Genomic DNA, 20,448 nt, shown 5'->3' with positions numbered 1-20,448 from the left:
GAAGAGAAGACTATTGAAGTGAAGACCATTGAAGTGAAGAGACGTTGAAAGACTAGATGAAAAATGGTGCAAGGATGCTCATCGGTTCAAAAATGGATATTCAATCTTTTCTCTTGCTTCACTCAACTTGTCACCTACTTCCTTTACTACTTGTTTTCGTTACAACAGAAATGGTGACGCCGCTTCTCAACAATGCCAAGAAACGGCTTTATGGGAACAAAATGGGACCTGATGAGAGTGTGGAATCCGATGAGGATGCATCAATGCTCTATGCACAAAATCCAGAGTACTGGAGTAAACTAGCACGAAGAGCCAACATACATCTTAACGAATTGGAAGAAGAAGAAGGGAATAGCAATACTGGAAACAGCAGGAACAATAATACAACTATAATTGGTAATAGTACTATGGATATAGTCAAAAAGATCAATAATAGTGGGATGGATGATCTTGAATGGTATAAAGAATTGAAAGACAGGTACAAAAAGTACGTGAATCGAAGCAAAATAGAGGAGAAACAGTTTTATGAAAACTTAGATCGAGAGTATAGAGAAGAGAGGGAGAGTATGAAGAGAGTAGAGGAAAGCGAGGGGAAGATGAAGAGGCTAGAGAGGCTTATCAAGCAGGTGAGAGAGGAGGAATGGGGGTCTGAGGAACCAGAGGAACCAGAGGAACCAGAGGAACCAGAGGAACCAGAAGAACCAGAGGAACCAGAGGAACCGGAGGAGCTTGAGTCCGAAGAGCTAGGGTCCGAAGAGCTAGGGTCCGAAGAGCTAGAGTCCGAGGAGCTAGAACAGCCACAGCAGTCAGGAACTTTACGGGTCGAGGATACTTCAGTACCGGATTTGAAGCCTACAGAATCCTCGGAGTCTCCAGAAGTTGTGGAAATTCTTTCTTCTTCTGAGGCCGAAGAGCCTATACAGCCGAAGAAGGCCCTTAACTTGAATCCTCGTCTTGATGATTATTATAGTAGACATGAAGGATCAGGGTCAGAGGGATTAGAAGGATCAGTGTCAGTGTCAGAGTCAGAAGGGTCAGGGTCAGAACGATCAGAAGAATCAGAAGGATCAGAAGGATCAGAAGGATCAGAAGGATCAGAAGGATCAGAAGGATCAGAAGGATCAGGGTCAGGGTCAGAACGATCAGAAGAATCAGAAGGATCAGAACGATCAGAAGAATCAGGGTCAGAAGAATCGAGATCAGAGACCCTCGATTATCACAAGAACTGGCAGCCAAGCATTACTACAGTACATACAGTCAACTATGGAGATGAAGTGCCTGAAGAAGAAGTACCAGAGGAGGTAGAGGAAGATTCAATTGAACAATCAGAGGAGGAAGTTTTCAATGAGCTTGAACAATTAGAGAAGGAAGACCTCAAGCAGTCCGACCTGTCAGAACAACAGAATTTTGTTCATTCAGCGTCTGTCACTCATTTATCTCCTCAACTCGAGACTGAGAATGAGGATTACTGGATGAAAATTGCTCGCATTACTCAAGCTGATCCGTCTGAAGAGCCACAACAGCTAGAGGAGTCACATGAAATCATAGATATCAACTCTCCTTTTGAAACCACAAAAGAGCTTTCTGAAGCAGCCCTCGAAGCAGTTCCTGAATCAGCCCTCGAAGCAGCCCTTGAATTAGCATCTGAATCAGCATCTGAAGCAGGGTCCGAAGCAGGGTCCGAAGCAGCGTCCGAAGCAGCGTCAGAATCAACATCCGAAGCGGCCCTCGAAGCAGCGTCCGAGGCGTCAGAATCAGCCCTCGAATCAACTCCTCAGTCTTTAGAAGAAACCTACGATGATGAAGTTGCAAGCAGTGAAGACACTGCTGATAAGACAGGTTACATATACGTTCATCCCCCAGAAGAGCCTGAAAATGGAGACTCAACAATCGATCCGGAGTTATTTCAAACTGCCATTGAAGAGACCACTCCAGATCAGGAAGAATTCTTTTCCGTGGCTTTAGATGAACCAATAGATACAGAGATTTCAGAGGTAATACAGTCCGAGAAGGAAGCACAGCAGAGTGACCACCTGAAAGACGATTCACTTTCTGTTGTTTCTCCTCCTAGACCACCTACACCTGAACCTCCAAGACTCAATCCATCACTACTTGAGCTCTTGGACCAATCAATCAACATGCATAATAGGAAGTCAACCGAAGAGGTGATTGATAGTGATGCCATCGTGTCTACTCAAAGTATTTTGGTTGACACGAGGTTGACACCAAAGATCCTAGAAGAGGATGAAAAGACTGTTAATTTGGAAAACACCGAGGTTTCAGCAGAAAGTATTGGGGCGCTTTCAGAGTCTTCAATTATTGCCTCAAATAGTAGTGACAGCATTGATCAAAGTGCCTATGTTACTACGCTATACAACGAAACGTGTAATGAAGACAACTCGGATTTGATACTAGCAAATCAGACAATGTACGTCGACGAGAAGGAATCCTCTACAGAAACTGAGGTCATTGAAGTGAAACCAGAGGAATCAGAAAAAGAGGCATCTGACCAAGCTGAAGAAGAGGACTCGGATGAAGATGAAGATGAAGATGAAGATGAAGATGAAGATGAAGATGAAGTTGAATCTGAATCTGAATCCGAGTCCGAATTAGTGCCTATTGAAACAGAATCTCTTGCAGATGAAGAAGTTGATGAGGCATTGATTGCACATCCCTATGATTACCAGGAAAAGACAGTACATAATGAGATAGGGTTATCAGACGAGTCCGAGAACAATAAGAGAAAGCTTGAAGACGAAGATAAGGAAGCGTCGTTAGGAAATAAGATTAGAAGGATTTTTAATTTGGATTGGTTAAAGAGCAAGGAGACAGGCCGAAGTGACGATGAGACTGATGAAAAAACATTCAGTGAAGAAATCAAAGAGCCAAGAGTAGAGGAAATCAAAGAGCCAAAAGTAGAGGAAGAGGCAGAGACGGAGAAAGAAGAAGAGGAAGAGGAAATTGAAGAGCCCAAAGTGGAGGAAGAGGTAGAGTCAGAGGCAGAGGCAAAGATAGAAGAGGTGGAGGAAGTGGAGGAAGAGGCAGAGTCAGAGGCAGAGGCAAAGATAGAAGAAGTGGAGGAAGAGGCAGAGACAGAGGCAGAAACGGAGAAAGAAGAAGAGGTGGAGGAAGAGGAAGAGATAGCAGAAGAAGTGGAGGAAGAGTCAGAAGTCGGAAGTGAGGATACAGACAATTCTCAAACGTCCAAGAACAAATTTTTTGGGGTTGTAAGTAACTTTGCTAACAGCATGATGATGTCAGTCAGCTCGTTAGAAGCTGATAAGACCGAAAATGAAGAAGCTCCTTTGAGGAACACTGAAGATCCATCTGCTGCAGAGAAAGAAGTTATTGGGACGATTGAAGTGAGCCCAGAAGTTTTGAAACCAGCTGAAACAGAGGTCAATACTGAGACAGTAGAAGATTCTAGAGAATCCGCAGACACAAATCCTAGAGGATTCCTAGGATCGATTTCCAAGTTTGCCGAAAACACATGGAATGATGTGACTAGTTCATCTGGTGTTTCCGAGGAGTCGGAAGAGCTCGAAGGAGCAGAACAGGAAGAGAAGCTAGGGGAGGCAAATAAACCGAAAGCTGAAGAGCATGAAACACCAGAGGGATTTGAAAAGGCCAAAGAGGTTGAAGAGGCTGAAGGGGTTGAGGAACCCCCAGAAACTGAAGAATACGAAGAACTCCGGGAGCCAGAGCAGTCAATAACGAACACCTCTGAGAAACCTGATGAAGCTGATGAAGCTGAGAAAGCTGAGAAAGCTGAGAAAGCTGAAAACGTCGAAGAGGCTGAAAACGCCGATGAAACCGAGGAAGTAAAGAAAGCCGAGAAGGCCGAGGAGCCCCAGGAACAGAAACTCGAGAAGACCGATGAACTCCAGAAGCTCCAGGAACAACCATCATTCGATGCATCAAGGGAAGAGCCTAACAAAAAAGGACTCTTTTCAAACTTAAGAAACCTGTTGACAGTGAAAACTTTTGAAGGAAGACCCCGTAGTGAGCCTGAGGTTGAGGTTGTTTCCGCTGAAGAAAGTCTTAGTAGTGAGCCTGAGGTTGAGGTTGTTTCCGCTGAAGAAAGTCTTAGTAGTGAGCCTGAGGTTGAGGTTGTTTCCCCTGAAGAGAGTCTTAGTAGTGAGCCTGAGGCTGAAGTTGCTTCTGCTGAAGAAACACAGATAATCGGTGTGTATGAGGAACCTGAGACAACCCAAATGATCAGCGTAAGGCCAAATGCCGATGAGCTTGAAGGTGACGTGACCGGACAGATCATAGTAAGAGAAGAAGATACACCCAATACTACAGAAATGATTACAGTGAAGCCTCCACTTGACCTTGGTGTAATTCCCTCATTACAGCCTGGACACGACTCTGACAACGAACAAGTGCAGATTTTAGAGGTGAGGAAACGAACTAGTAAAGAGGAGAACGAAGGAGGCCATAAAAGAAGATATAGAGGACCCACAGGAGACAGAGTGGCGAGAAGAACACGATCTCGATCTCCAGTGAGACGAGATAGAGCGTATAAAGCACACAGTCGCTTTAATGACAGAGGAACCCGAATAGCTACGAGAAGTGAACCAAATACATCACCAATTAAGCCGGATGCTCTACCAAAAGGAGTTCGAGACTTGGTGCAAGAGGCTGAAGAATTTATTGAGAAGAAAGAAGACGAGGGAGACAATAATGAGGCTGCCAATGGTTCTCCAATCGCCAACAGAGTGCGTGTGAAAACGAGACGCAACGGAGGTGCTGAAAGAAGAATCTGGGGCACGGGACGCGGTGGGAAGCACTTTAAAGGCCGTGGAAGGAGACTGAAGAAGAAATGAGACCCGGTGAAGTATGTATTATTAGAAAGTATGGCAGTTTATTGATTGTACAGTTAGGTAATTGTGTAGTTGAGCAGTCGGTGAGTACTCAGTAGTCATCCTCGTCCTTTGCCTTGACGTCTTCATCTTCGTCACCGTCTACGTCTCCATCACCAGCATCTAACAGACTCTTTCCATTCTCAACCAACTTGGCCTCTTCCTCAGCCACAGCCTCACAGGCATCGACCCAGTCGGAATAAATATCGACGGGTTCGGAAAGTGAATTTATAGGACTCTGAAACGACTGCCCGCACACCTTACAGAGCAATGTGGCCACATTGGACTTCTTATCCATTGTGCACGTGACTGACTTTTCATGATTGCAGAAGAGACAGGTAAACTGGGTGTCCAGCTTCTGCTTTATTTTCTTCACTGGTTTTCTGGAACTTTTCTTTTTTCTTCCCTATAAAGACGTTAGTATTGAATAGAGACAACCCCATTGTATTAGATTACTTACCATTTTGAATGGCTTCTGCTTGACAATAAAGTAGTCAAGAATAGACCAGACGAAGGAGAAGAAGAAGAATTTTTTTATATTACTGGGTCGCGAATTACACCGCCTTGAAAAAGATCAAAAAAAGTTTTTTTTCCAAAAAAGAAGTGAAAAATAACAAAAGTGAAAAATCTGAAAAATTTTAAGAGAAGACTTTTGTTTCTACGATTAGAACTAGTTAACGATGAAAATGAGAACTAGAAAGCAAAGTGAGAAGGAGGGAGAGGTTGTGGTGAAGAGTAAGGCTGAGGGGCCTAAGAAGAGTAAGGTTGAGGGGCCTAAGAAGAGTAAGGTTGAGAGGCCTAAGAAGACCAAGGTTGAGAAGCCTAAGACAACTAAGACTAAGGTTGAGAAGCCTAAGACAACTAAGACTAAGGTTGAGAAGACCAAGACTGAGAAGACTAAAACAGCTAAGACTAAGACTGAGAAGCCCAAGACAATTAAGGCTAAGGCTAAGACAGAGAAGGCTAAGACAGAGAAGGCTAAGACAGAGAAGGCTAAGACAGAGAAGGCTAAGACAGAGAAGGCTAAGACAGAGAAGGCTAAGACAGAGAAGGCTAAGACAGAGAAGGCTAAGACAGTTAAAGCTAAGACAGAGAAGGCTAAGACAGTTAAAGCTAAGATAGAGAAGACCAAGACAGTTAAAGATGCTCTCAAAGAGGCCCCCGATGCCTCCAACCCTTTTAACATTAGAGACTCAATCGTTGATAAAGCAGTGGATGAATTAATAAAATGGACACAAAGACAATCAGAGAAGAAACAACAAGAAACAGGAAAGCTTGAGCTTTTTGAACAAGATGACAAAGATTTGTGCTTATACCTACAAGTTGCCAATACTAAGTTCTTTTCCAAGAAACATACACTCAAGCCTAAGCCCATTAGATTGGAACATAGTGTACATGATTTAAATGATTTCAAGGTTTGTCTATTTGTGAAAGATGGATCGATTACGGAGGAATTAATGAAACAAATAGAGGCTGAAAAGATTGATCATCTAGCTAAGATAATCGACGGACAAGACTTGAAGACCACATACAAGAGCTTTGAGGCTCGTAGACGGTTGGTGAAAGAATACGGTTTGTTTTTGAGTGATGATAGATTAATTACAGCGTTACCAAAATTGCTTGGAAAGACATTCTATGGTTCGTCGAAGTATCCTATTCCTATTAGGATGGGTACGAGAGAAGAGGCAGTTTCTGTGCAAACGATCAGTTTCCAGATCAGTCAAGCAGTCAATTCTGTCTTCTATATTCCACCAATGGGAGTGAATTTGAGTGTGAAGTTGGGAAGTATCAAACAGGACAGGGCCGTCTTGCATCAGAATCTCCGTGCTGTGGTGAATGAGTTCTCCGAGTGTCCTTTGAAAATGCTCCAGTTGAAACTCCAAACGTCTCCTGGTCTTCCTATTTTCATTGCTAAGAAACTTCACAGTGACGAGGATGTGATCAAGCCGGAGGAAGCTTTAGCTTTAGCTGCTCACAATAAGTTCCATGCAGATGATAGTGAGCCTTCGATGAGTGTATTTGAGAGAGGATTGATTGAATTGGCTGTAGATGAACAAGAGGCCAAGAATATCATTGAGCAGAAATCATTTGGCAAGAGAAAGCAAGTGGAAATTGGTGGAGCATTTAAGAGAGCCAAGAAGGATTGATATAATGTAATACAATCAAAGGAGTTTTAAATGGGTTGAATGGCTGAGCAGAGGCTGGTGTACGTATACATATTCTTCTTAGCTTTAGTAATCCTCTGCCAAGTGGAAACTAGTGATGGAGCATCCAAAGAGCCAAGAAGGATTGATATAATGTAATACAATTAAAGGAGTTACCTAAGGGGTTGAATGGCTAATCTGTAAATAGTGGCTAAGCAGTCTAGTGGCTAAGCAGTCTAGTGGCTAAACAGTCTAGTGGCTGAGCAGAAGACTAGCTATATGCGGCTTAGCAAAGATGATCTACGTATTCGTATTCTTCTTAGCTTCAACCATGCCAACCAATACCATCATAATCACTGATCCAAACTACCTTGACCCGAAGTACGATGATTTGTTGGACCGGCTCATAGAGACGATCGATTTAGCGATCGGGGACGATGAAACAGTTCAAGTGTCGAAGCTCCGTTTTTTCAATAGAGTGCTAGTGGTGTTTGAAGATCAGCAGACTGCCGAACAAGTTTACAAGATGCTACAACAAAATCATATACGATGTGACTATTCACTTCGAGATAATCCATTAACGAAGAAGCGGGACCAATTGGAGGCCAACCAACCAATAGGAGAGGATGAAAAGATGCCTATAGACTCAATCTACCTTGAGCCTCCGCCACAAAGCATTCAGATGAAATCTCCACCAGCTTCGCCGTATCTGGAATGGGTGGACGAACCAGAAGAAGCACCAGATGAAATGACTATGACTGATCCAAAATCTCTGGCCAATATATTATACGAGCCAGGAGAAGGAGGAAGAGAGAGAGTGTTCAAAGAAGAAGAGATGGATAGCTTGAACTTAGGAGACGGTTTGGACGATGAAAAGGTACCGATATTGATGATAGGAAAGGAAGAAGCACAGAATTTGAGGGAGAAAAGTGAACGTTTAGAGAGTAACACTCATTAACTGCTGTCAAACCTTAGAAATGCCACAGATGCCAAGCCAAACGAGTTCAATACTATGGCTATATAGAATATCAACTTTGGATTGACTGCAAGACTAGCCGAATAGATTGACAAGGCTGCTACCGGTGCAAATAAACTGATGATATTGGTGAATAGAGCCAACGCGCCAAAGAATTCTCCGTTCTTAGCAGAACTAGGACTGTATTTGATCAATGCAGAGTGAAGTGTAGGAGTGCCTAGTGAAGCAAAGGCCATGAATGGAGCAATCATCAAGAATCCTGCAGTTGTATTGGCAATTACACCCATCGTCTGCATTCCTATTTCACATAATAGTGCCACGACTAGATAAGTTCGATCTATATAATCCAACCTATCAGGATGACTGGGTGTTAACGACTGCATTTTACCATAGAACCAAGGGTTGAAGAAAAGTAAAACCAAGCCTCTTAGAATCATAAGAATCCCTAAAAACATACTAGTTGTACCGGATTCCCAGTGGAATGTGTATGTGGCATAGAGTATCATGGATATGCCCAAGCCGATCGATGTACCCATGATTATGAGGTTGATGAAGAGAAGAAGAAGAACGTTGATACGGGCAGATATGTCTAGCTTAAGGTGATCGTCGTACCGAGAAATCCAGAGCAACTTGATGGACTTTAAAGAGTCAATAAGCTGGTTCAATCCGAGTAGATTAACGATTCCAGATACAGAAAATGTATGCTGGATTTGCTCGTCAGACATTCTTCTTTCTCTGGACAGCCGCCGTCTGGCCTTGGCACGAAGCTTTGCCGAACGAGATTCAGGAAGAAACAGAACAACAAGTGCCAAGGCAAACACACGAAGTAGTACGGAAACCAGCAAAGTATAGCGAGGACTGAGATTGGCAATAGACGCACTTAGAGGGCCTAGACCCATACCAAAGGTCATGAATGCCACTAATTTACCCATAGCCTGCATTCTATGCTGTTTAACAACAACATCAACTATATAACTATCACTAACACCCATCAAAACGAAAATGGAACCCCCCATACTCTGAATTGAACCTCCTAGGAAAAGTAGACGTGCAGAGAAGTATCGTGGAGTAAGAACTACAAGTATAACGATGAATCCAACCAAGTCACATGCAATGATGAAAAGAATGACAGGTTTTCTGCCGTGAGTATCGCTCATCTGGCCTACTTTTCCACTGACTAGGATGTTGATTATGGCAGTTAAACTTAGCCACTTTTGGACCTGAGCGTTGGTCTTTTGAATGAATGGTGAATCGCACTGATAGGGTTGATCTCTACCTTGATTCACCTTGTAACAGACACCTTCCATAATCATTTGTATTTGAGCAGCAGTGGCAAATCCTGACGCAAAGAAGATGAGGAAAATGGCTGCACAGATCATCGTTATGGTGGGTCTTTTATGCCACGACAGCTTTTTATTGCTACTTCTAGCACGTCGTAATAGTTCACCGTCACTCAGTCCATCTGAGTCTGTATTATTAGCAGACCTACCACTTAGTATACTAATTAAGGGAGCCATTACTTTGTTAGGAGCAAAGGAAGCGGGTGAGGAAGATCCCGAATGGTTATCGGTATCACTTTCTCTATCAGCATCATTATCAGTATCAGTATTAGATGGATTCTCATTAGATAGAGACATGGCAGCAGCATCGCCTAGAACATTATTATCAAGAATCGCACCATAGAAGGGGCTCAATGGTCGAGGATGCTCGGGGTTCAATGGAGTATTTGAGGTCATTGAAGAGGATGACTGAAGTAGAGTTTATTATATAGGGGGGCCTTGGCCCGTAGTAGTACCGTGGACTTGTGAACCGGATGCGTGGCGTAGCCTTGGCCAGTAGTCATTTCGTGGCGTACCCGGCGTACCAGGCGTACCACCAGACGTACCAGGCGTACCAGGCGTCCCCGGGACCCGTGGCGCACACCCCCACAAACATAATCCCACCCGTACCAACCACCTCTCCACCACTCCTTCCTCTCTAACCATGGCTTCCCTATCGGTTTCCCTCTCGGTTTCAGGACCAGCAGGATCTTCAGCACCTGCTGTAGTTCCAATTGATACCGTAGTCGTTACAGAATATTTTAGCAACCCCTCAATCCCGAATACTCTCAGTCTCATGACAGATGACATAGTATACGTGCTATCTAAACCAAGCTTTAACTGGTGGGATGGAATCACTGTTGATCCGATTGGTACCGTCACTCGTGGTTGGTTTCCTCCATCACATGCAAAATCCCTTCAGCCAATTGAGTCCTCCTCTGGCTTTACAGGTTCTCCCTCTTCGTCAAGGCAGCAATCTCAGACTCGTTCCTACTCCGAACTCAGCGATTCGCCTCAACAGAACAATATCCATCTTGTTTCCACTGAGGAAATAGCCTCCTATTTCCAGACCCCGAACCCCTCAGCCCAGCCTACTTTCGCCTTTACTCCTATCTGGTTACCTAAGATTACTCTCGATGACGAGTTTATCTTCCATAATCAGGCTCTGAATGTCTATACCCGGAATCTACCGCTTTTGCCTAATGATTCTAATTCCGAAATCCCTCACTTGGAGTATCCAGATACATCCAGGTACGCCTCTGGCTATTATACAGTTCCTCTGTCCTTAACGGACTCAGGATCTGGCCAACAGCAGCGGCAGCAACAGCAACAGCAGCAGCAGCAACAGCAACAGCAGCAGCAGCAGCAAGGACCACCGGAAAGTACCTTTTCGGTTCCTGCTCACTCCAATACCGTCGATTTGCTGGCCAAAGAGACGAAAAAGTACGATAGTCTGGCAAGATATCGTCCTACAGACTTCTACTTGGCTCCTGCTGATATCACCAACTGGAGTTCTCTCAACGGTTTCTTTAAGAAGTCCCTCGATTCAGCTGTAGAAGCTCTAACCAAGTCTGATAATGCTTCTTTTCGTCTTCGAGTTAACTCGGTGTCGTCTACTGTTGCAATATATCAAATGATTGTCAGAATGCTTGCTGAAGTCTTGAATACTGACGGTCCATCCGAAGAGATCTCATCGCTTCTTAAGAAGCTCACCTCATCTTTGGTCCAGTTCATTATTAATGGTAATATTCATTTAATGACGGTTAAATCTCAGCCTACTCCTTCAGACGATGATGAACTTGAATATATCGGTGATGATGAGGGTGAAACTCCTTTACATCCACGTCCTTCCACCACATCCTATGAATCTGTTACCTCTGATTCATCCATTTCTTCTGCCTTAGCTTACCTACATCAAGCCCAAAAGGATGCTTCTAAGATGCTGAAACGGGCCTTGCTTATCAGTGATGCCTTTCTCAACCTCAAGACTCCCTACATTGATGATACTCGTAATATACCGATCATCTATACTAGGTTTCTTCGCAATAAATTCGAGGCTGGAAATTTCAGTAACCAATTTGTCAACGAAAACGATAATTTGGCCAACGATGAACATCCAAAGTCCACCATTTTACTCGATGATGACGTGGTGAAAAGATTGGAGCATGAGGCATCTAAAATTAACCATCTTTTGGACAAGACTAGAGATGTATTAGATGGAAGCACACCCAGTTCCATTCCTTACCCATTGTACTTGAAAGACAGAAATCTCAACATTCTTACACTGGTATATCATTGTATACCACTTATGACGAAGTACATCGAGACGATAGAATCTATTGACTTTACCTTGTTCAGTATGATCACTCGTCTGGCTCAGCGTGGAGAAGAGACGTCAGCTGAGAGTGCAACTGGGTCAGATGATGCTGTCAACAGCTTTACCAGCGAAGAGGATCCCAATCGGGGGTTCTACGAAACTACGTCACGAAATCTGCAGCCTTTGTTGGATGAATTTCTGCAATTAAAGCAGGAGATTCACTCAGTTCTCTCTGGGTTGGTACTAGATTGTCAGTTATTGACGGCGTACGACCCCGAAGCATTTCGTTCGTTTAGTACGGAAGCAGAAAAAGAGGAGGCAGAGTCTGGTAAGAGCGATCCCCGGTATCGAAGCTTGAAAGCCGAGAAGTTTGCCAGAGGTCTTCGAACTGTGCTCAAAAATAAGGATAACTTAATCTATAACCACGATCTATATCTACACGAACCTAGTTGGAAAGTGAGGTCCAGTTTGAAGATCATTCCTGATAAGCTGTCGTTAATGATTGCATCTGTGGGACAATTAAAGGATCAGAGACAGTCGATCTTGAACTACTGTTCGAGGTTGATGGACACAGATTTCAACATTGCCTCTATATTCATTGCGGAGAGACATAATACAATGGTTTCTGCAATGAGTCAATCCGAGTATTATTATGGTCATAACAAGTCGTCTGATTCAGATCAGTTACCGTGGTTTTTGGATATGGACGATGATGAGAAGGAGCTAATTTACGATCCAAATGGACTTAAGGGAGGTCCTGTAAAGGCATTAGTGTCAAAGCTTGTGGACCCTATAAGAAAGAACGAGCCTGCCTTTGCCGATACGTTCATGCTGATGGCAAGAACGTTTACTACACCGGAAGGGTTGTTTGAAATTTTACTGGACAAATTCAATCTGGAGATGCCAGAAGCTCTAAGCTACGAAGAGTATGGAATCTGGATAGAACAGAAACAACATCCGCAGCAACAGAATGTTCTGGCCGTGGTAGAGAGACTCTTCAGACAATACTGGAACGTTAACTACAATACAGAAGGTATGAAGAAGGAATGGAAGAAATGGTGTAGCGACTCTCACGTTCAGGAAGACTTGGCTGAGCTGGGTAACTTGGTTCTTGAATTCAAGTATCAAAAGGATTATGTTGTAGCTCTTAACACTGATGATGCTCCTCATTATGGGCAGAAGGTGACTCCCGTTCCCAAAGTATTGACGCCAGAGATCAAGCAAATACGTTTGCACAACCTGAAAATTGATGAGGTGGCGAAACAGATTACTCTTCTTCAAGAGTCGTTTTTCTGCCGGATCAGTCGGACGGAATTATTCGCAAGGTCATACAATTTCAACAAGATCTTCCAGAAGAATGATGCAATCAGTACGAAGAGTATTGGCGATTTCATTCGAAATTGCAACCAGTTGACTCACTTTGTCATTTATATGGTTCTTCGACAAGGGGATATTATTGAAAGAGTAGCTACTATCAAATACTTTGTGTTATTGGCAGAAAAGCTACTGGAGTTGAAGAACTTCTCCAGTATGACAGCAGTCATCTCTGGCTTGGGATCAACGGCCATAAGTCGAATGAAGACTACATGGTCATTAGTACATAAGGATATCATGAGTCAGTTTAAAAAGATGGACAATTTGATGTCTATTGGAAAAAACTATGGAGAGTACAGAAACATGCTGAAGTTTATTGCAGACGATGGAGATCCTTGTCTTCCATTTTTGGGAATGTATCTATCAGATCTACGATTCACCACGGACGGTAATTCCGACTATATTCACGAAGATAAAAGTCTAGTGAACTTCAGCAAGCGTGCAGCTATCTGTAAAATCGTCCATGAAGTGATGCAATTCGGCAGAAGAAAGTACACTTTTGCCGGCGATGATAAAACGGTGGCCTATCTTTTGGTGATGTTCAACAACCTTCCGAACGACGAGATGCTATACGAGATGTCACTTAAGTGGGAGCCAAGGGTGAGTTTATTGAACGAGGAGCAAACTGCCGCATCATCTCAAAAGCACGGCAACTCTGGCGGATCCACGAGTCGTCGTAATAAGACGAGATCCAGTGGAGGAACGTCAGTGTTTTCCAGGGTCACTCAGGCTGCCAAGAAAATTAACTCTACCACTGGATCTACCACGAGGAGTAGTAGAAGCAGTAGAAAGAGGTACAGTCCAAGAGCAGCGTACGGAATCTAGGCGGCCAGTAGAAAGTGATTGAGCTCTATACGTAGCTGCCTGGCATTGTGTATGCACTTAGACACAGTCTGGTGAAGAGAAGCATCATAGGCATCAAAATTGGAATAGATTCCTAATACGAGTTCACCTTCATCTTCATCTTCTTCATCGTCACGGTCATAATTTGGACCATGACAGCAGTTAACGAGTACCTCATTACCGTTTTCTGCTAAGTAGCCACACGCAGGAACGGCTCTTAGGTTTAAGCCGGAGTCTAGAAGAGCTAGATTGACGCCATTTTGAATGACAGATAGTAACGATGTCATAGTATGAGCAGTGTTTAACACTATAATATCAATGAAGATCTCTATGGCTGATTTCTGATACTTTTCCAACAAGATGAGGTTGAGACAGTTGCTCGTAACAAATGATTGGATTGTGCTAATGAGCTGTTTCTCAGATAGTTCAGAGCTACTATTCGAAGAGTTGATTTTGAGACTGTCTAGAGTGACAAAGTTGTTGAGTCCTAGCGTAATTCTGAGACTGGCACGATTGTTGAATGCCTTGGTAAAGTTGGGTCTAGGCCCATAGACAGATGTTGTTATTATGGTACCGTTAGATTCGATATAGGAAGAGCCATTGCATGATTTCACAGTTCCTGTCTTTATGAAGAATTGATCAGTTAATTTTTCTTCTTGATTGGACGATTTTTCAGAGGACAAGTCGAATTTGAGACTCTGAGCATCAACTGGTCCGAGATTTCTCTTTCTATCGATAACATTCATTGTTTGAAGATGGGAAGAGAAGGTTGAAAATGGAAGGTGGAAAGTGGAAAATGAAAAGGAAGTGAAAAATGGAAGTGAAAAAGGAGGGATTGTTTGGTGTAAGGATGCAGCAATGAGAGAGTAATGAACGATTAAGATTAAGTTAATGAAGGTATAAGTAGTTGAGGGTTTAAATATGAAGAGTTTTCGAGGCACTGTAGCAACGATAGATGTTGGATGCGGCAGTAGTAATAGCAGCGGCAGTGATAGAGTGAGTTGAGATAAGGTGAGCTGAACTTGGTTCGGTAGCAGCACAGCCAAAAGTAGCGAATTTTTCACTTTGACCAGTGGACACGACTTTTTCATCTGGATGACACTTCATCATGGACCAAGTACAAAGCTTCGTGGCAGAATATGGCAAACGTACACTGTCAACAGTGAACAGCCAACTTCACAAAGTGCTCAATTATGAAGATGCGGAAAAGGTGGTTACATTTCTTGAGGATAACCAACAGAGAGTGTTGATTGGAGTTTCTGCTGTTGCAGCGATGCTCCTAGTTAGAATGGTGAGTGGAGGAGGAAAGAAAGTAAAGGAAAATAGTCAGAGCAGAAGGAAGAAAAAACACCATAAGCATCGTAAGCACAAGAACAAACAGCAACAGTCCGTGACGGAGGCTTTGAAGCTTGATCCGGTCGATATATCGAAACTGGAAATATCCACTATTATGAGGGAATTCGACAATAAGTACGAGCCTAAGATTAGGGCATTTTTGGAGAAGATAGAAGAGAGAGAAACATCGAAGACTTCTAAGCGGACAGATACTTCTGTGTCTTACAAGGAAGCATTTCAGTACAAATACCTCTACTTTAACGAGTCTCTTTTGAAGCTACTTATGAGATTAGATGGAGTGGAGACACTTGGAAAGGAAGAATTACGGATTGGACGTAAAACCTGTATCAAAAAGATCCAGGAAGAATGTAACAAACTTGACCGGTATAAGGTGAGGATTGAGAACTTGGCCAAACAGGGAGTGACTGCATGAGATGTGACATTAAGTATACTTTTATGTAATGAATGACAAGGGATACCAAGTGGTTTATATAGTGGTTAATTTTTTTTTTCACCAGCCTGAAAAATTATAGTGAGGTGAAATTTTCAGGACTATATAAGAAGATCATTCCTCGACTATCTACTTGGATTAAGCATCTATAGGAGGGAAAACGAGATGAAACAAGAGGAGAATACGCTATTTCGACTAGATCTTTTACAGTGTAAATTTGAAGGTTTGGATCCTCCACGATTTCACAAAACATCTCAGATCTGTCATTCGAGGAACAACCAATTCAAGCTATTAAGTGTGAGTCAAGAAGAGGCACAGAATTTGATCAAGCAGTACCAAAGGGAACAGTTTGAAAGCAAATTTAATGAATTTAATGAGAAGCTGGCGAGACTTGCTAAGAAGCTTTTAAAGATAGAGAAAAAACGCAGTGGAAAGTTCAGCAAAGAGAGCTTAGAGATGGAGAGTAATGAAGAGATCATGAAGAAGTGTGTCAGGGCAAAGACTGTGAGGACGATCGCTAAGATATACAAGAGGAAGATCAAGGAGAAATCGGAGATAATACCCAGTGCTTTCTATGAGGACTTGAAGAGTATACAAGAGAGTACTTCAAAGGATATGGAGAGTCTTTTTTCGGTATTGTATGGAAAGGAAGAAGCAAGAGTTTGCATAGAGAAGATGAGAGTTCAATTTAAGTTGATACTTGGACCGGTGAGGAAGCAGGTGAGGCCTGAGGGGGATGTGGTGAGGAAGCAGGTGAAGCCGCAAGAAGAGTCCAAGGAGTCATCAGACGAGTCCTCAGACAAGTCCTCAGACAAGTCCTCAGACCAGCCGCAAGAAGAGTCACAAGAAGAGTCCCAGGAGTTCTCAGACGAGTCCCATGACACCAAAGTCGAGTCCTCAGACGAGTCCTCAGATGAGTCCTCAGACAAATCTTCAGACAAATCCTCAGACGAGCCGCAAGAAGAGTCGCAAGAAGAGTCCCAGGAGTTCTCAGACGAGTCCCATGACACCAAAGTCGAGTCCTCAGACGAGTCCCACGAGCCCCAGGGGCCCCCCGACGACTTCTTTATTGACCCAATATCCTCCAAGAAAATCATGCTTCCCGCATTAGCTACAGGTTATTATTCGGGTGATGAAAGTGAAGAAGAACTTGAACAAGCTGATAGAGATGCGGATGTTAAAACTGTTACTGCGAATAAAAGAAAGAACAGAAGAGGTCAAAGAGCAAGAAGAAAGATCTGGGAAGAGAAGTATGGTAAAAATGCGAAACATGTGATTAAAGAAAGAGAAGAATGGCATTCCAAACAGCAGAGATTGAAAGTAGAATATGACGCCAGAGTAGTTAAAAGAGTCCAGAAAGAGAAAGAAAGAGAAGATAGAAAGAGAAAGAGATATGAAGAAGAGAAGGAGGTGGAAAGGAGGAGAAGAGCACCTTTACATCCATCTTGGCTTGCCAAGAAGAAGGCTGAAGACGACTTTGCACATCTTAAGTTCACTGGAAAGAAGATGAAGTTTGAGTAAATGTATAAATTGTACAAGTCCATTTGAGACTTTCACTGAAAATTTATTTCACCATTTTGTTTAACTATATTTTCTTCTTTAACAGATGACATTGGGTAGAATTGGAACCAATCTGAGTCTAGTTCATCGATTATTTGCCCCAGTGTTGTCCAGTCGTCAAATGTCCTCGATAGAACTTCAACCAATTGTTCTTAACGAGAACGAAAAGAAGATCACCGGTATTCTTCGAGAATATGCCGGATACTATAACGATAAAATTGCTGAACCACAGGAAAAGCCACCAATTGTACTAAGAATTACAGGAGGATGGGTTCGTGATAAGTTGTTGGGAAAAGAGTCTCATGATATTGATATAGGTATCGACCATTTAAGTGGACTCGATTTCGTTACTGGACTTCAAGAGTATTTGGATTCTCCCAGTTCTTTGAGTGGAATACATAAAATCAAGAAGAACCCGGAGAAATCTAAGCATTTGGAGACATGCACGACTCGATTATTGGGTAATGATATCGATTTCGTCAACCTTCGAAATGAACAGTACGCAGAAGACTCTAGAATCCCTAGTATTAAGACTGGTACTCCCGAGGAAGATGCATTTCGTAGAGATGCCACTCTCAATTCACTTTTCTTTAATCTATCGACGATGAAGGTTGAAGATTTGACTGGAAAAGGTTTGGATGATTTACGAAACGGAATATTGAGGACTCCGTTGGATCCTATAAAGACGTTTATTGACGATCCGTTGAGATGTCTAAGGTTAATTCGATTTGCATCCAATTTTGGCTTTATCATCGATCCAGAAGCATCCAAGGCGATGAAACTGGACTCAATTCGAACTTCGTTGGATCAGAAAATAAGTCGAGAGAGGATAGGAACTGAGTTCAGAAAGACCATCTTGGGAGGAGACGCTGTCTATGGCTTGAAGCTTATGAGAGATGTTGGATTTATTGACATTTTCGGCTTTGGAGAGAAGGAGCGAGGAGAGGAAAAGGTGATTAAGGGAGCAGACAATGTTAGTGATGCAGTTCTAAAGAGACTATCAACCGATGGAGTGAGTAAATCATTAGATGATGTGGTTGAAAAGTTACCATTGATAGAAGAACAAAACGGAGGCTTTAATAGGCTTCAAGAGCTGATTAAACAGGTGAAAAGTGGCAGCGATATCACGAGATTGGCATTCTACTGCTCGTTGATATTGAATAGATGGAACGATGTCAAGGTGGAGATTGGTAAGGACGCCAAAAAGACGGGAAAGAAGAAGAAGGTGAAAACAGTTGGAGCAGCATATTTGGTTATTCTACAAGGATTAAAGATGCCCATAAAGCTTGCCGAACTTAGTGATCAGATAGTCTCAAATATGCAGAGATTCAGTGACGATTTTGGTCACTTCAAAGAGATGAAAAGGTCACAATTGGCACTGAAAATGCTCATTCCGTACGGAGAAAACTGGAGGTTGAACTTGTTGGTCTACTATATGTTACGGAACTTCAAAGAAATGGACAAGATCAAAGAAAACAGCGTCCAAATTGAAGAGTTGTTGGAACTGGTCGATAATCAGGGGCTTGAAAACATCTACAAAGAACCAGTAAAGGTTAATGGTCGAGAATTGATCGCATTAACAGGAAAGAAACCCGGTCCATGGCTGAAAGAGATCAATGAGAAACTCTTTAAATATCAGCTCGATCACCCAGATTGCACCAAAGATGAGATGCTCAAAGAGGTCGTGCAGAAGTATTATAATTGAATCTTTTTTTTTTTTCGTTTTTTTTTTTTTCATTTCACTAGTACAAATATAATCCGTTGACTTAGATCTTCTCGTGCTTTGCTCCATGCTTCCAGATGGCAACAAATGGAGTAGTACCGTCTTCTCTATAATTCAACAAGATAACCATGGCATCAGGATCCATAGATTCTCCCGTATAAAACTCCCAGTCCTTGAATGACTTGAGAACCTTCTTAACGTAAGCAGTGGCACCCTTTTCAAACACTTCAACCTGATCAGGATCATGCTCTGTCAAGTAGGCCTTGACCTTCTTCATGTACGACTTAATATAGACCATAAATGACTTCTTATCGAAGGTAGTTGGCTGCAAATTGAACGAATAAACAACATTGTTGACAGTTTCAACTGGACCATCCTCTAAATCATCATCACCAACCTCAGCAGAAGGGTTGGCTCCAATATCAACGTCTGCACCATCCTTAACTTTGATCAATTGACAGTCGGCTTCAATCACAACTCCATTAACCTCCTTGGTGTCGTATGCATCTGAGAGCAACTCATCGTCTGAGAAAATGTCCTTGAAAATAATCATTGTTATGTGATAGGGAATTGGCGAGGGACTAATCAATGAAGAACAACCACGGGGCAACAGTTCAATCAATAATGCGAATCCTTTTCTTTATAAATGAAAAATTTTTCTTTAGCGAGAAAAATATTTTTTAATTTTTTAATTTTTTTAATTTTTTTAATTTTTTTTTTTTCATTTTTCATTTTTCATTATCCATTCTTGTTTTCATCATAACATCCTTACACCGCAAGGACTTGAATCAATTCTCCGGTAATCCTTGAATCCATTACCACCTTCAATACTTCATTTGCCACCGTTTCGGCCTTTGTGGTCATTTGATCCAATCCATATTGTTGCATGGTTTCCATATTTACCGATTCCCCCATGTCGGTCTCTCTTATGAGTCCTGGCAGAATCGAGTTGACTCGCACTATCTGATTTCCTTTTCTATTCATTTCCTGCGAAAGACTGAGGGTCAATCCGTTTAAAGCCAATTTACTAGCCGAATAAACGGCTGTTCCCGGAAGGTATTTCTGGGCGAGAATTGACGATACGTTGACGATATTGGCATTTTCAAGGTGCTGTCGAAGCATATTTCTGGAAAAGAAATGGCATAGAATCGTGGGGGAAATAAGGTTCACTTTGTAAATTGCGTCGATCGTCGCGTCATTCGTATTGACAAGTAATCTTTGCTGCGTCTGTCCAGCACAGTTGATGAGGATATTAACCGATTTGTAGTCCTCAAACTGTGATAAAAGTCGCTCTGATAGATGCTCCGGATCGGACAAGTCACATGATACCCAGCCATGCTTTTTTCCAGCGACCAATGGGAAGCTCTCATTCAAATAATCGGTAGTGTCTATAAGCCTGGACTTGGATCTCGAAAGTAGAGTCACTTTACAGCCCTGACCGCAAAGTTTCTGAGCGATCTTAAATCCGATTCCTCGAGAACCACCGGTGATAAGAGCATGTTGTTTCAAAAGCGATGCCATGGGAGAATGTAGAAATAAAA

At 42.6% G+C, this 20,448-nt stretch overlaps 10 protein-coding genes across 10 annotated transcripts; 6 read left to right on the top strand and 4 right to left on the bottom strand.

Moving 5' to 3' along the window:
* Positions 1–221: 221 nt before the first annotated feature.
* On the top strand, positions 222–4,829 carry FOA43_002453 (uncharacterized protein; the record flags this gene model as incomplete). Its single annotated transcript, XM_038922749.1, has 1 exon — positions 222–4,829. The coding sequence occupies one exon, from the start codon at positions 222–224 to the stop codon at positions 4,827–4,829; it is 4,608 nt and encodes a 1,535-aa protein (XP_038778677.1).
* Positions 4,830–4,917: 88 nt separating this feature from the next.
* On the bottom strand, positions 4,918–5,328 carry ELF1 (AAA ATPase Elf1; the record flags this gene model as incomplete). The annotated part of the gene is made up of 2 exons (XM_038922748.1): positions 4,918–5,240; positions 5,322–5,328. 2 exons carry the CDS (start codon positions 5,326–5,328, stop codon positions 4,918–4,920), a joined length of 330 nt encoding a protein of 109 aa, XP_038778676.1.
* Positions 5,329–7,340: 2,012 nt separating this feature from the next.
* FOA43_002451 (uncharacterized protein) lies at positions 7,341–7,967 on the top strand (the record flags this gene model as incomplete). Its single annotated transcript, XM_038922747.1, has 1 exon — positions 7,341–7,967. The coding sequence occupies one exon, from the start codon at positions 7,341–7,343 to the stop codon at positions 7,965–7,967; it is 627 nt and encodes a 208-aa protein (XP_038778675.1).
* A 70-nt stretch (positions 7,968–8,037) lies between these two features.
* On the bottom strand, positions 8,038–9,298 carry FOA43_002450 (uncharacterized protein; the record flags this gene model as incomplete). The annotated part of the gene is made up of 3 exons (XM_038922746.1): positions 8,038–8,060; positions 8,104–8,348; positions 8,598–9,298. 3 exons carry the CDS (start codon positions 9,296–9,298, stop codon positions 8,038–8,040), a joined length of 969 nt encoding a protein of 322 aa, XP_038778674.1.
* Positions 9,299–10,100: 802 nt separating this feature from the next.
* FOA43_002449 (uncharacterized protein) lies at positions 10,101–13,820 on the top strand (the record flags this gene model as incomplete). Its single annotated transcript, XM_038922745.1, has 1 exon — positions 10,101–13,820. The coding sequence occupies one exon, from the start codon at positions 10,101–10,103 to the stop codon at positions 13,818–13,820; it is 3,720 nt and encodes a 1,239-aa protein (XP_038778673.1).
* A 298-nt stretch (positions 13,821–14,118) lies between these two features.
* Positions 14,119–15,606, top strand: FOA43_002448 (uncharacterized protein; the record flags this gene model as incomplete). Its single annotated transcript, XM_038922744.1, has 3 exons — positions 14,119–14,126; positions 14,214–14,219; positions 15,009–15,606. The coding sequence occupies 3 exons, from the start codon at positions 14,119–14,121 to the stop codon at positions 15,604–15,606; spliced, it is 612 nt and encodes a 203-aa protein (XP_038778672.1).
* A 183-nt stretch (positions 15,607–15,789) lies between these two features.
* Positions 15,790–17,145, top strand: FOA43_002447 (uncharacterized protein; the record flags this gene model as incomplete). The annotated part of the gene is made up of 1 exon (XM_038922743.1): positions 15,790–17,145. The coding sequence occupies one exon, from the start codon at positions 15,790–15,792 to the stop codon at positions 17,143–17,145; it is 1,356 nt and encodes a 451-aa protein (XP_038778671.1).
* A 160-nt stretch (positions 17,146–17,305) lies between these two features.
* On the top strand, positions 17,306–18,889 carry FOA43_002446 (uncharacterized protein; the record flags this gene model as incomplete). The annotated part of the gene is made up of 1 exon (XM_038922742.1): positions 17,306–18,889. The coding sequence occupies one exon, from the start codon at positions 17,306–17,308 to the stop codon at positions 18,887–18,889; it is 1,584 nt and encodes a 527-aa protein (XP_038778670.1).
* A 61-nt stretch (positions 18,890–18,950) lies between these two features.
* Positions 18,951–19,460, bottom strand: TMA19 (Ribosome associating protein; the record flags this gene model as incomplete). The annotated part of the gene is made up of 1 exon (XM_038922741.1): positions 18,951–19,460. One exon carries the CDS (start codon positions 19,458–19,460, stop codon positions 18,951–18,953), a length of 510 nt encoding a protein of 169 aa, XP_038778669.1.
* A 215-nt stretch (positions 19,461–19,675) lies between these two features.
* On the bottom strand, positions 19,676–20,428 carry FOA43_002444 (uncharacterized protein; the record flags this gene model as incomplete). Its single annotated transcript, XM_038922740.1, has 1 exon — positions 19,676–20,428. The coding sequence occupies one exon, from the start codon at positions 20,426–20,428 to the stop codon at positions 19,676–19,678; it is 753 nt and encodes a 250-aa protein (XP_038778668.1).
* Between the last annotated feature and the right edge of the window lie 20 nt (positions 20,429–20,448).

Source organism: Brettanomyces nanus, chromosome 2, assembly GCF_011074865.1.
Source record: "Brettanomyces nanus chromosome 2, complete sequence".
In the NCBI taxonomy this organism is placed as follows: domain Eukaryota; kingdom Fungi; phylum Ascomycota; class Pichiomycetes; order Pichiales; family Pichiaceae; genus Brettanomyces; species Brettanomyces nanus.
This window is presented reverse-complemented; position numbering and strand designations above follow the sequence as displayed.